The sequence below is a fragment of the Anoplophora glabripennis genome, unplaced genomic scaffold (genome assembly GCF_000390285.2).
Source record: "Anoplophora glabripennis isolate ALB-LARVAE unplaced genomic scaffold, Agla_2.0 scaffold101, whole genome shotgun sequence".
Classification (NCBI taxonomy): domain Eukaryota; kingdom Metazoa; phylum Arthropoda; class Insecta; order Coleoptera; family Cerambycidae; genus Anoplophora; species Anoplophora glabripennis.
Genome location: NW_019416426.1, coordinates 249023 through 262727, shown reverse-complemented (window position 1 = coordinate 262727; position 13705 = coordinate 249023). Strand labels below are relative to the sequence as shown.

General features: G+C 28.9%; 3 protein-coding genes across 6 annotated transcripts in view; 2 read left to right on the top strand and 1 right to left on the bottom strand.

Annotated features, from left to right (window-relative positions):
- Positions 1-2636: 2636 nt before the first annotated feature.
- LOC108904306 (kynurenine formamidase) lies at positions 2637-7468 on the top strand. Of its 3 annotated transcripts, none has more exons than XM_018706804.1 (5): positions 2637-2806; positions 3653-3770; positions 4852-4953; positions 5101-5320; positions 6987-7468. In XM_018706804.1, the coding sequence occupies exons 2-5, from the start codon at positions 3665-3667 to the stop codon at positions 7426-7428; spliced, it is 870 nt and encodes a 289-aa protein (XP_018562320.1). In that variant the 5' UTR covers positions 2637-2806; positions 3653-3664; the 3' UTR covers positions 7429-7468. The 3 variants fall into 3 exon arrangements, with proteins under 3 accessions (XP_018562320.1, XP_018562322.1, XP_018562321.1); XM_018706806.1 differs by lacking the exon at positions 2637-2806 and adding an exon at positions 2954-3056; XM_018706805.2 differs by lacking the exon at positions 2637-2806 and having other exon boundaries at positions 3491-3770.
- A 3569-nt stretch (positions 7469-11037) lies between these two features.
- LOC108904310 lies at positions 11038-12774 on the bottom strand. Its single transcript, XM_018706814.1, has 4 exons — positions 12580-12774; positions 11865-12238; positions 11357-11806; positions 11038-11243 (listed from the first exon to the last, which is right to left on the bottom strand). The coding sequence occupies exons 2-4, from the start codon at positions 12144-12146 to the stop codon at positions 11097-11099; spliced, it is 879 nt and encodes a 292-aa protein (XP_018562330.1). The 5' UTR covers positions 12147-12238; positions 12580-12774; the 3' UTR covers positions 11038-11096.
- The window catches only part of LOC108904309 (ATP-dependent helicase brm), a 44507-nt gene continuing 43098 nt past the window's right edge, over positions 12297-13705 (top strand). For both annotated transcript variants that reach the window (XM_018706810.2, XM_018706811.2), the window contains exon 1: positions 12297-12436. The gene's annotated coding sequence lies outside the window, so the exon portion shown is untranslated. The remainder of the gene's footprint in view (positions 12437-13705) is intronic.

Genomic DNA, 13705 nt, shown 5'->3' with positions numbered 1-13705 from the left:
TTGTTTTTAATACTGTAAAGGTCATTTGTCTCAAAAGGTCTTCTTTTTTTATTTTTAAGTAAAACAGAAGGGAGTGCTATCTCCGTAAATATGGTGTTCTTTAAAAAAAGAAAGAACTGACATAGGTAGCAAATAACTGTGAAGAACAATTTGAAAAAAATATGTTAAAATAATACAGTTATAAATATGACATTCTTAAAAACAGTATCGAAATGGTTAATTACGTTCACGGTCCGATGCAGAGTATATAGTATAGCCTTTATAACTGTATTATTTTAACAAATTTTTTCAGATTGTTGTTTACGGAGATAGCATCCCCTTCTGTTTTGCTTAAAAATAAAAAAAAGAGCTTTCGAGACAAATGACCTTCACAGTACTAAAGACGATAGCGCGACTTATAGTCAGTAAAAATTTGAATTTTTTTTTGTTTAATTTTTTTTCCCCGTTATTTTATCATCTAGGTTGAAAAAAATCTCGATTCTGAAAATTTCAAATCGATATTTTAATTCCTAAAGGTCACTCATAATTATTTTAATTTTCAAAGTAGTGTAGATACCTTTGTTTTCAAGCGACCTCTAAAAAATAAATATCAACGAACTAACAATTTTTTTCATTGAATTTGATCAACAAAATAATAGAAATAAATCACGAGACACTTAATAAATGTCTCGAGGCAAAATTTACTACCGCACTGTGAGTATAAAATATTAATAATTTTTTATTTTTTTTTGATATTTTTTATTTTTTAGAGGTCGCTCAACTTTGAAAATTAAAATAATTATGAATGACCTTTAGAAATTAAAATATCGATTTGAAATTTTCAGAATCGAGATTTTTTTCAACCTAGAAAATCATAAAACAACGGGAAAAAAATTAAACAAAAAAGAAATCAATTTTTGACGATTTTCGAAATTTTTAAAAATTTTGAGCGACCTTTAAAAAAATTTTTTTTGAGCTGATTTTTTGAGGGGGCTCTTAAAACATTATAACATATGTACAACTAACATATTTTCACAAGAGACGAAAAAAAAAATCGTTACCCTACTATACATATTATTCTCCAAACGTAATTAGTAGCAAGTTTCTATATATTTTAGTAATTAGGCAGTGTTTTTTAAATTAATACGTCTCACCAAAGTAAAAAAATAATTCAAGTTATATCATTTTTACTGAAAATAGCAGGTAATTTATGTATCGGATTGTTAACGTGAAAATATAAACATTAGTCTGTTGACTATTCCTGTTATACGTTTTTTAAAGCTTTTGAAGAAGAAACTACATGGAATTTTAAAAATTATATCTGCTTTTATAATAAAGGAATGGTAATTCTAAGATTGTTTAAGCTTATTAACTAAAAATTATTGCTTACTTAATAAAAAAATTATTATTGTCCTCGATAATCTATTAATGATTAATAAAATCTTTACTCTCTTTCCTGACTGTATGTACACCAGAGCTGGGTAATTCCTGGTGAAAAAGTAATTAGCAATTACAATTCCCTTTTTTATCCTGTAATTGTAATTGTATTTAAGTACTTTTTTTTGTTAAAGTAATTTGGAATTGTAATTGCAGCAAAATCGTTATAGGAATTGTAATTTGTAATTATATTATTTGAACTATCGAATTACAAATTACTTCTATAAGTACAAATACTTTTTCCAATTACAATTACTTTTTCTAATAATTATAATTACTTTTAAGATCATGCGTATTGCGTAATTGCGTACAGACTTGCAGACTTCTATTATTTCATTTGAGGAAAGCCTTGTGCCGCGTGAACAATAAAAAGTGATTTGGTGAATTAACCTCAGAATTAACAGAGTACATTTTATTTTATTATAATTATTATTAATTTAGAAAATATACGAAGTAAAAATATGTTGTCTATAGCATCAAGTTTTATAAAAATATATATTATGTATCTATGTGTTACTGCTCTTATTTTGAGTTGAGAAAACTTCTGGTTCGGTTACTCAGCCTTTCACTCGTACTTGTTCGATTCGTAATTTTTTTAATAATAATTATTGCTTTCCAGTCTACCCAAAACTACTGTATTCTATATTTTGCAAATGTACTAACAACCAAAAAAAAGAGCATCGGGTTGAATTAATTACCTGACCAATAATATAAAATTATAGTATGAACTGAACTAGTTTAAATTATTAGATTAGGAATAAAAATATAAAAATTCTATATCAGAAAATGAATAAGAATAATCTTTTCATTTTAGTATCAATTCTAATAAATAATAAAACGCAATATTACACAACACTTTTAATTTAAATTTTTAACTTAACTTTTTCCTTTTTCTCTGTTTGGTCACTATAATTTACTTTATCATAAAAGTAATTAGAAAAGTAATTAGAAAAGTAATTGCTAAATCCATTTTCCATGTAACTGTAATTAAATTAATATAATTCCTTTTTTAAAGAATATACTTTGTAATTGTAATTAGTTCCTTTTTTTTTAAAGTAATTTGTAATTGTAACTATTTTTAAATTACAAGTAATTACCCAGCTCTGATGTACACAAATTGGAGCCGTTCCTGAACAATCGGGCGTGAGGCCTGTTAAAATATCGGTCCAGCGCACAGTATACTAATCAATTTAGTATACTGTGGTCCAGCGTAAATTAACACACCTTGAAGTGTTGGCCGCTAGAGTAGCGGGGTCCCGTTTCGTGACACGCTGGGCGATATTTTTTGTACAAAATCCCGTCCTTAACATAACATCTTATAAATACGAAGGCAGATTTGTTGTCTTATAAACGTTCGTATCTTATCTAGCTTCATCTACTCTGAAAAAGTGTAAGTAAACATTATAATTAAGACTATATAAATGATTTAAACAAAGGATATAGTATTTTTACACATTCGTGATTTGTTTAGGGCCAAATTATTAAAGTAAGTTTATCTTACAGTACAACTAACTGGACGATTAGAATGTGTTGATGTCGGTACGTTTTAATTGCATTAAATCACATTCTAAGCTTATTGTTAGTTAACTGTAAGTTAAACTTACTTTAATAATTTGGCCCTTAGGTATTTAAACATTCACGTAAGTAACATTAAATATTTAAAAATTCTGCGGTATTTGCTTCAATTATAACTTGTAATTGCACTTAATGTTCTATTTTATATTTTGTTACTATCTCGAAAACATAACACCATAAATGTCGTATTGTATTCGCGCACGTGGTTAGTCTGTAGGTCGATTTCACAATTTGTGAGTAATGTTCAAAAACAAGTTCCTAGTTCCTTTCACTATTACGATCAATGAATACTAGTGATGGGCATAATCGACCAATTTTGATAATCGAGTGATCACTCGAGATACGAGATATTGGTCGTTTTCATCCCAGCGGCGCACAAATATGTTTGTATTAGTCATATATTACTTATAAGCGTAGCTAAAAAAAAAAAAAAAAGCTCACGCACTTCAAAACCTAACCACTTTTTCGTTTTATTCTAAGAAAAAGGTTACGCAATCCGTGACTATTTGCAGTATGCACTAACATTTTGGGGTGCAACCGTAGGGTAATACCTAATCACTCGAATCAATCTCAATAATCGAGTACCACTCGATTTTTCACTCGAAATCTCCCATCACTAATGAATACAGGACCAAATGAATTTAAACGGCTTCTATTCTAGTTTTATACTATAATGCAAGCAGAATCAGAATTGGATATTTTATATTCCCCATCCAAATGGTCGAAAAGATTGTTACCTGATGTTATCGTTTCCAAACATGTTGAAATAATCGAAAAAAGTAAGTAGAAATTTGTAAATTTGTAATATTGTAATTGTAATCAATTATGATCTAGACGTTTTATACAATCAAAGAAATGCATTCATAAAGAATTTAATGAATTTATTATCATTGTTGCCATTCAATAAGACCAAATTTGAATATTATTTATTTGATATTAACTTCTAATAATTTTAAAAATTGACTTCAACTTGTTCTATTTAATAAATGAGGTTATCTACTATAATTTCTACTCGTTCTACGACAAGAATAAGATTGACAATAACAAGGAAACGAGAAACGAAGTCAAATTAAAACGGCATTGGTAGGAAAGACTTTATAGTTACATTGAAAAAAAAGCAACTTGATTTATTTTACTTAATAAAGATTCCCAAGAACAACAAAATGATGAATATAAATAGTGTTTAACTATTTTTATCATCAGCACTGTTGACACTATATCTTTTTATCAAAATAAGCAAGTTGGGTATTTATATCGAAATGCTCCAGATAAGTACCTATACCTCTTTGTTTTTTCATGTGTTATAGTTAGAAAAGAACAAAACACATTCAGGGCATCTAAATGTTAATACTGAACTTGCCTAATGTAACCAGAATTCACTAAAATAGTGTTACAAAATTAATTTTGTGTGTTATAGGTTCATATAACACTTAATTCAAGGTTGCAAAATGTATCAATTTCTTTGACTTATGAAAACCTGCTACTAAGAAAATATATTGAAAATGGCAAACTTATATATTTTTTCTTTGTTTATTGAGCATTCTGCTACCGACGAAAAAAAAATAAAATTAATATTTCTGTTACAAAAAAGAAAATATTCCTCGTCTGCTTCATAAAAACAACTTTTCACTAATTCTTTTTTTTTTGCAAATAAAAACAAAAAAAAATAAAAATTATGCGTGACAAAATAACTAACACAAAATATTTTGAAATTGTATAAAAAATACAAATTTATTAAAGTCCCATGAGAAATCAGTAAATCAAATTGAAATCAATTACTGATAAAAGTGCACTGCCACAAATTTATAAAAAATTATCTCTGTTTAATATATCTACCTAATGTTTAATATCTATCTTTAGATAGTAAAGAAGTCCAAAATCAAATCCCATGTACTTTAAATATACCATATGGCTCTGGAAAAAGGGAAACATATAATATATTTGGAACCGATTTAGCAGATGGTGAGTTACAGAAAAATAACGTTCAAATTCGATAAAACATGTTATTATAGTAATTCATAAAACGAAAAATTGTAATAGGTACCTACCTACGCATACGCAATAACATTTTTCAAACACTTATTTATTATTTTTTAATTCATTTTTTAGATGCTCCAATATTCGTCCACTTTCATGGTGGTTACTGGAAAGAAGAATTATTAACACACAGCAACAACTCATTCATAGCAAAACAGTTACACAAAAATAAAATAAAATCTATATTGGTAGGTTACGAGCTCCTGCCAAAAGTTTCTGTAGAAGAAATTAATGCAAACATTACAAAAGCAGTTGCAAAGTGTCTAGAATATGCCAAGCAACATGGATCTAGGTAATATCAATGTTATCTTGTTATTGTCAATTTAAAAATCATAATAATTTTAAACTTTACAAAAGTTCATTAAAGTAAAACTGTCAAAACACTTCAAACTGCCTACATATGAACAGGGGTGTTTCAGATTAATTATGTAAATTCGAGGACTGATAGAACATAAAGACAATTTTTTCATTTTTTTTTTTAATGATTTTTGTAAATCAAATTTTAGCCATATCTTTACCAAAAAAAACAATATATTTTATTGAAATTTGGTAGAGATAAGTTTGGAGGATACTATAAATAATCAGTGTTGTTAATTTTTTACCTCCCTAGAAGTCGGTAGGCACGATCTCTCCCAATGACATTTTTTGATATAAATCTCTTGAGGTACCTATTTTTTAAAATCGTTAACAACACGGGTTCTTTTTAAAGAAAAACGCAATTGCTGTTCCAAAATCAACTGACCTTTGTTAAATATACAGAGTGTTTGAAAACGAAACTTCAAGAATAGCTCCTTCAGATGAAAATAAACCAATTTAGATTTAAATTACCTTGCTTCTTCAAAGAGTTATGCGTGGTTTATATCACACTGCGTAGATATTAAATTATAATTATTTGCCTTGACATAGCCAAATAAACATAACTTATTAAGAAGTATGTATGCCATAATTAACTTTGTCAAAGACCTTCGAGAAGTCGGTATACACCACATCAACATGTTATCCATATGATTTGCTGTATACTGAGTAAATTGAGCTAAATTGGTTACTGTAGATCGTCTCGTTACAAGTCCATGTTGATTTGGTGAAATATAACCCTTGACAATACTAAAGATTAGAGTATATAGAGACATCTTGAAAACATTTGCGAAGTTGGATAAAATTGCAATAGGACAATAATTCATCAAATTTCCGGGATCGCCGCTTTTAAGTATAGGACATATTCTTGTTATTTTCCAAATATCGGGAAAAGTTGCTGAAGAGACTAAGATTAAATAGTTGTAGTAGTGGTATAATTAAAACTCCCGAGCAATCCTTTATTAGGAAACTGGGAATTTGATCATCTCCACATGTCATTTTGTTTTTCAGTACCTAGTATTCAGTATTTCATACTCTACTTACTTACAGCAGCGCCGCCGTTACTTGACCCAAGAAATGGCTCATTTTTTTTAACTCGAAGTCTTCACTCCTTGTATACACTCCATAATGGACTGATTACTCATTTCAAAAATTCAGTCTAATTGCCTATGCATATTTGATATTGCATAAGCACGTGCAGATTGAAAAATTAAAGTAGCTACTGAGCATGTGCAAAATATATTTAGAATAGGAAAATGAATCTCAACAACTTCGCCATTTATTGCCTTTTTACACATCTACTACCGGAGTATTGTTAGTCGGTTTAGTCAAGTGTGAATAGGCACTTTGGGTTACTAAAGTAAAATTTTTTTATCAGGTTCACACTAATCACAATCCATATACCTACTCTAAAATTAAAAGATTCTAAACTGTATAATTTACAATTTATAGGCAACCAGTTTAACACCTCTATCATTCATTTTAGTCTTCTACAAATTAATACTAAAAATACATAAGATGTGCTCTGTGCATATTTTTTTATTAAGATTTCATCTCATATAAAATACGATATTCATTGGATTATTTTATTTCTTTTTTTTTAGCGGCTTATATTTAAGCGGCCATTCTGTTGGAGGCCAAATAGTTGCAAGGCTCTTCGAAAGTTTTATACCTTCCCTTCCCGAGGCAGATCAGTCACTATTCAAAGGAGCGTTTCTTTTATGTGGAATATACGACTTGCTTCCGCTCATCAAAACTGAGTACAATAAAGATTTTAAATTCGACGAAGACTCAGCAAGGGCTGCAAGTCCAATATTTAAGAAGTTGTCTGTAAGAAAAGATACAGATTTTTATGTAGTTGTAGCAGAGAACGACAGTCCAGCGTTTGTCGACAATGGGAGGAGATTTAACGAATACCTTTTAAAATTTGGAATAAAATCCAATTTTGTTTCTATCAAAAATGTAGATCACTTTGATATAATCGAAAGACTAATTGATCCAGAATTTGAACTCACTCAACTTATTGTAAACATTATAAACAATTAAAAAATATGTCCCGATGGAAATAAAGTTATATTTATGGGTAGTACTTGATTTTTTAATGCCTTTGCCTATATTATCAAAAATTAAAGGGATCATATTTTGATAATAAAGTACGGTACTCAGATCATTTTTAGGAAATGATTTCCAGGTCCAGGTCATGTGAAAAAAATTCAAAAGTAAATTTCCAAAACAAATTAAATTGAGAGTTGCCGATCCTGGGATTTCAATCAGGGTTGTGTACATATTTGCAAAATACACAGAAACATTGTGAGCATAAAAATAATTCCCTAAAAAACGGTCTGGGTACCTACCATACTTCATTATCAAAATATGACCACTTCAATTTGTCAGAATATAAGTAGATCAGATTGTTTTTTTTTTTGTAAGTATCACATATTTCAAATTTGTTTTATTGACCTAATTATTCAAGAAACTGTCACTGTTTACAATATGGTTGAAGTACCATACATTAGCGGTCATCCATAAATTACGTCACACGTAAATGGGGAGGGAGGGTATCACCGAGATGTGACAAGGGGCAGGGGGGGTCAAAAGTTTTGTGTGTTTTGTTAAAATTTAAAATACTAAAACGCGAAATTTAGATGTGAATAAAAAAGTATAAAAATCGACGAACTTGATCTATATTTATTAATAATTTAGCATTCTCGCTATCTGAAATATTGGACTTTATGTTGATTTTATTAGAACATTTAATAAAAAAGAGTAAAAAATGAAAATAGCTGTTTTCTCTCGATTATTTTTAAATATATGCCTAAATTTAAAAAATGTGTGACGTCACATCAGGAGGGGGGATTATAAAAATGTGACAACCTGTGACAAGGATGGGGGAGGGGTTCAAAAGTCCTAAAATTCGTGTGACGTAATTTATGGATGGCTCCTTACATATAACTAGTGGCGGCTAATGCAAATTAGTGGTCATATTTTGTTAAAAAAATATAGGACCCACACCAATTTTTAGATGATTTATATGCATACATAAAGAACTTTTACGATGGAGAAATTGTGGAAGATAATTGCAAAATAAAAATTGCATTTTGCAATAAATTTATATATTTATCTAAAAACATATATAACCTGTGCATAATTTACAAAGATGATCGACGGATGGAAAAAGTTAAGCGGATTTGCTTATCGAAACCGTGCTTTGGAGAAAAATAAAAAGGAGAAAGAAATATTATATAAAACTCGTAAACAAGATGGATCTTTCTCAAAAAAGGAAGGTACAGAAACAAAGCCAGTTAATACATCAATTCAGAACAAGGAAGTATGTGGAAGTTTAGCCATATTATGCATTGAATCAGAGTTGCTTCAACGATTGGATTGTGAAGATTTAATTGACCAATTTGCAAATCAAAAAATCAGGCGTGCTTGTCTGAAAATATGTATCCTGTATCTCAATTTATGTGTCATTATAATTTATGATTTTTAATACGAAAAATAATGTTTCTTGTTTAATCATTTTAATCATAATAAAAATATTTTCAACAACAAATCAATTATTTTATTTATTTAAAAAAAAAACTGAAACAGTTGACCTTACAGGCCATCCCTCAAATTTTTTGTTATTTTCGAGCTCAAAGCGCTGGAAAACATACGCATTTGCAAGTAATCGAGCTCTTAGAGATCCGATAATTGTTTTAAATTACTTTTTTTTAATATTTGGGCAGAAATATCTTTTAAATGAATCAACCGGTTGAGGTACGATCCACACCATTTGTTAACGTTTTTAAAGCACATAGAGATAGCTGAGTACCATATCTCGATTTCACTAGGAACTCGAATGTCATTTCAAAAGAAAAAAAAAAATTTTCAAAACATTTCATCAATGATGTTCTCGAACGGATCAACTGATTTTGATGGGATTTAGGTACAGCATTCGGAGTAGTTTTTTGAGCTTCAGCTTCCTATGATCTCAAAACGTCGAGATCTGATGAATACTCGATTTTCAAAAATCGGCTTGAAATCAATAACTTCCCAATTTTGAAAAATTAGTGGTTTTTGTAGCGGAAAGTCAAAAAGTATTCTAAACCCTCATAATTTTGTGTAAAATATGGGTAATGGGTACGGGTATTGTTTACGGTGCCCAGGGCGGCACTAAGGGAAAATCCGGCCCTGGTAGTATGTAGTACATAGAACAAAGAAATTTATGAAAAAGTTGAAAAATAGCCAATTTGGAAAATTCTAAAACCTTCCTTTGTACGCTTTTATGGATTAACAACTTATGTAGAGTATTTCGGTTTACAAAAACTAAAGATATGTACTTATTAGAAATTGTGTATATCCTGCTATTTTTGAAATATACTTTTCAATGTTTGAAATGTAATATTAAAAGTGAAGGTTCTATTTTAAAAATCAAATAGCAGCGTATGACTAGAGAAAACTGAGGTGATCATATTTTTTATAAATACATACAACTCATGCCATTTTTTGATTTCTAGGTCTATAAAGAGAGTTTTTATGATGTAAAAATTTCTGAGAAAATTTGGAAAATAAATTAGGGATGTTGAAAAGGGTTGCAGATATTTATGCAAAATATTTTTTTTCTTAATCAAGGGACATACAATTATGAGTAGGAGTCCACAAAAATGAATTTTTTTTGTAGTTACCTGGTTAAATTTTAATTTGACACTCATTTTTCAAAATTAATAATGCTGTAACTGAGAAAAATCAAAATTTTGCAAAAAGGGAAAATACTTAATTGTATTTATTAGTTAATTATGAAACAAAATATATTTTGCACATATGTGCAACCTTTTTTTCAAGACCCCCAACTTTAATTTCTTCCTTTACAAATATTCAAAAAATTTTCAATAGAAAAGTTCTCTTTGTGAGCCTAAATATCATCTAAAAAATGGTATGGGTTCAATGCTTATTAGCAAGAGAAAAAAGTTATGAACAGAACGAATTTTGAGATCTAGGTAAAGTGCCCTCTAGCGGCCCATAATGAAACTTCTCTCTGACTGCTCCAATAAAGCTTTATCTACTTAGTGGGTGTGGCAAATGAGACTAATAGAACTTGAATTAAATAAGTTATTTAAATAGAAAAATTTAAAAAATTGAACTTTGACAAGCTGTAACTTGCAAACAATTGACAATTCGAAAAAAATGTCATTACATACTGCTATTATTTTAGTCCGTAGAATCACCTCCCGGAGTTTCCTGACGAACTTTAGGAACACCCTGTATAACTTTTACATGTGTCACGAATTTTTAAATACAATAAATCTATATAAATAAAAATTAAATGCTGTTCGTTGGTAAGCGCATGACTTGAGAATGGCTGGACCGATTTGGCAAATGTTTTTTTTAAATGTTCGTAATAAGGTTTTTAGGGAAAGAAAAATTGGAAAAGTTGCTCGGAAAACTGGAAAATTTGGGTAAAACTGAGTGCTTATCACAAACAAATTTTCTGAAATTTGGACAGGACGTTGGGTCGGCTAGTTTTTAATAAAAATTATACTTCGATAAAGGTAACTATTATTGGTACCACTGACTAGAAATTACGTAAAAGTCACTAAAAAGTGTATAATTTCTTATTCAATTTATTTGGTAAAAATTGATAAATGTAAAAAGTTTTATTGAAAGGAAACCTCTAAGTAAAAAAGAGACGTGAAACAAATTTACAAAATTCTAATAATTAGTAATTGATATTAGAGATATCTACTGTATTTTAATACAGTTAATACCTCTTTATGCAGCATTTTAATCATATTGTAAGTGCTATTATTCTTTCTACCCTGTTCCTTTAATCCAAAGTCACACTCAAAGTTCTCAATAGTGTTAATGTCTTTGATGAACTGAAATTAAAAAAAAAAATAATGTATTGGTACAAGGTACACCTGTTTCGTCATGTTTTGATATTGACAGAAATTTGTATAGTTAGACAAGTCATGGACAAATAAGTTCCTACCTGAGATATTAGTTTTAAGTTTTTACAAGACTCCTTTAACGTTTCTACTAAATCTGGCTGTAACTCGATAATATTATTAGTTTCCAGACAACTGTTTCTATTAACCATCTCCATAGCGGACTTAATTTTTGGAAATTCCATTCTCAATTTCTCTATAAATTCCTGTATAGCTTCATTAAACCCATTTTCTAATAAACACTTATCCTCAGTCCTAGTTTCTGTTGATTGTTCATCAATTCGGACAGTCTCCAATTCTTTCTGTAACACTGCCTCTTTCACTGCCCTTTCTGATGGGTTTAATAACTTTATATCGCCGTACATCGGGAATAGATTTAAATCCGTATTTACCAATGCTTCAAGATCATCACTACTTACGATAGGTGTCTTTTCCTCATCTTTATATTTTTTAATATCGATTATATATGTACATATATTGTAAATAATTTTTACCTAAAAAATTCATTTATAAATAAAAGAATCAAAATTTTTAGTAACTATTACAACTTACTTGTTGAGTAACAGGTAGTTCTCCTTCCATAAAAGGTATTTTCACCTTTTTACTACATAAACCAAGTTCACAAACAATATTACCTAAAAATTCTTTGTCATTTTCAAAATTTACCAAAACCTCTTCATATGCACTGTCTATTAACTTCAACATCCAAGTGATTAAAAAACATCTGTTGGATATTTTGAATATATCTGCGATCTCTTCTTCATTCATGGAGTGCACAAGTGGGTAATTATATGTTAAGAGACAATCTTTTATACAGGAAAATATATCCATCATAAAATTTCTAGATTTAAATATGCCGCTTGTTTGAGAGCACACGTTCAGTGGCTAGGAACTTTTCTCTTTTCTTCTCACACAAATGTAATTGGCTGAAAAGAGACGGAAAAATCAAAACAAGAAAACAAATTATTACAGCTCCAGTAGAAAATGGCGAGTGTTGTGTTTTCTAATTTTAAGTGAAAAAAAAATATTCGAAAAACATTTTCGATGTCAAATTAAACTTAGAACTTATCGATAAATCACAGTCTGCAAAATAGGATAAATAATTTACAAAATAACATTGCAATGTGAGTAAAATATGCTTGTGTTTTTATTAAAATTTATTAGTTATTCTATGGTCGATTGTGAAATTACTTGCAATGTAATTATGTTTGTATCTTAAAACTGTTCTACGTAACACGCGAAAAACGTATAAATCTGTCAAACTCACCTTATTTATTTTGTTAAATATAACCGGCTTTCGTTAGACAACATCCGTAACCTTCAAATACTTGACTGAAACGGCGGTTGGATTTTTTTACCAATGAGATTGAGAGCGGTCATAGATCAAAAGGAATGGTCGAATGACGGACGGTACAACGTCATCCCCACAAAAAACTCGCCAGATGACCAAATTCTAAAAAATAATTTTGGATTTTCAGTAATTCCGTGTAAGGATCCAGAAAATTTAATGCAAAATAGGTTATCGATAATTCCAGGGAACGCCGAAGCTGAAATGTTTTGTCTTTGTTCGGCCTTGGTGCGGCAATAAAATTAAATAAAACGAATAAAAATAAAAAAATATCACATTAAAATGCAGCATAACTAACTTTAATAATTTTAAAATACTTATTCCCTGAGAAAAAAATCGTTTTCAATTCATTTAATATAACCATTATGTTAATGAAATCATAAATCCATATATTATCTCTGAGTAACACCAGCGGCGCAGGGAAATCAGTAGCGGTACTTTAATACTTTTTAATTTACTTAAGTATTTGTAAAATTAAAAAAATATATTTATTTAAAAATGATAAAAAATAGTTTGTAAATAGGTGTATTTATAAAATTAAACATTACATTTTATTGATGATGTTAGTCTTATATAGATAAGAAAGTTCTTACTTAATAAGATGCTCTTGTTATTAATAAATTTTTATAAATTTAATTTTTTAACTGGTTAGTTATCATAAATTGTAATTTGTAATACTGGTTGCCTATAAGATAGTGAAACAAACAAGAAAGTTTTAGCTTCTTGCAGATAGATGGCAGAAGTTCATTTGTTATTATTGGAAATTACAGTGGTTTTAAATTCGTTTAATTTAATGTATCTGCTGTGTTTGAGTATTGGAAATTTATTAATTTGAATTACATTCCGTCATAATTTTTATAATGAATTTTTTTACATAACTTTAAAGAACCATTCTAAAGCTTTTAAGCATCAATTAGAATGATTTGAACTGATTGTGAGATGAAGAAAATCACCTATGTGAAGAGTCATAATTATATTTTTTCTAGATTCATAGAAAAAGAAGTAAAATTTTTAAGAATATTTTTTACATCCTAGTAATAATACT

Bases quoted from the DNA above. Each gene is read 5' to 3' on its own strand.
- LOC108904310 (XM_018706814.1), bottom strand. From the start codon at position 12,146: ATGATGGATATATTTTCCTGTATAAAAGATTGTCTCTTAACATATAAT. The intron at 11,807-11,864 runs GTAAGTTGTAAT...TGAATTTTTTAG, and splicing joins AACTACCTGTTACTCAACAA to GTAAAAATTATTTACAATAT. The intron at 11,244-11,356 runs GTAGGAACTTAT...TTTTAATTTCAG, and splicing joins ACTTAAAACTAATATCTCAG to TTCATCAAAGACATTAACAC.
- LOC108904306 (XM_018706804.1), top strand. From the start codon at position 3,665: ATGCAAGCAGAATCAGAATTGGATATTTTATATTCCCCATCCAAATGG. The intron at 3,771-4,851 runs GTAAGTAGAAAT...ATCTATCTTTAG, and splicing joins TGTTGAAATAATCGAAAAAA to ATAGTAAAGAAGTCCAAAAT. The intron at 5,321-6,986 runs GTAATATCAATG...CTTTTTTTTTAG, and splicing joins GCCAAGCAACATGGATCTAG to CGGCTTATATTTAAGCGGCC.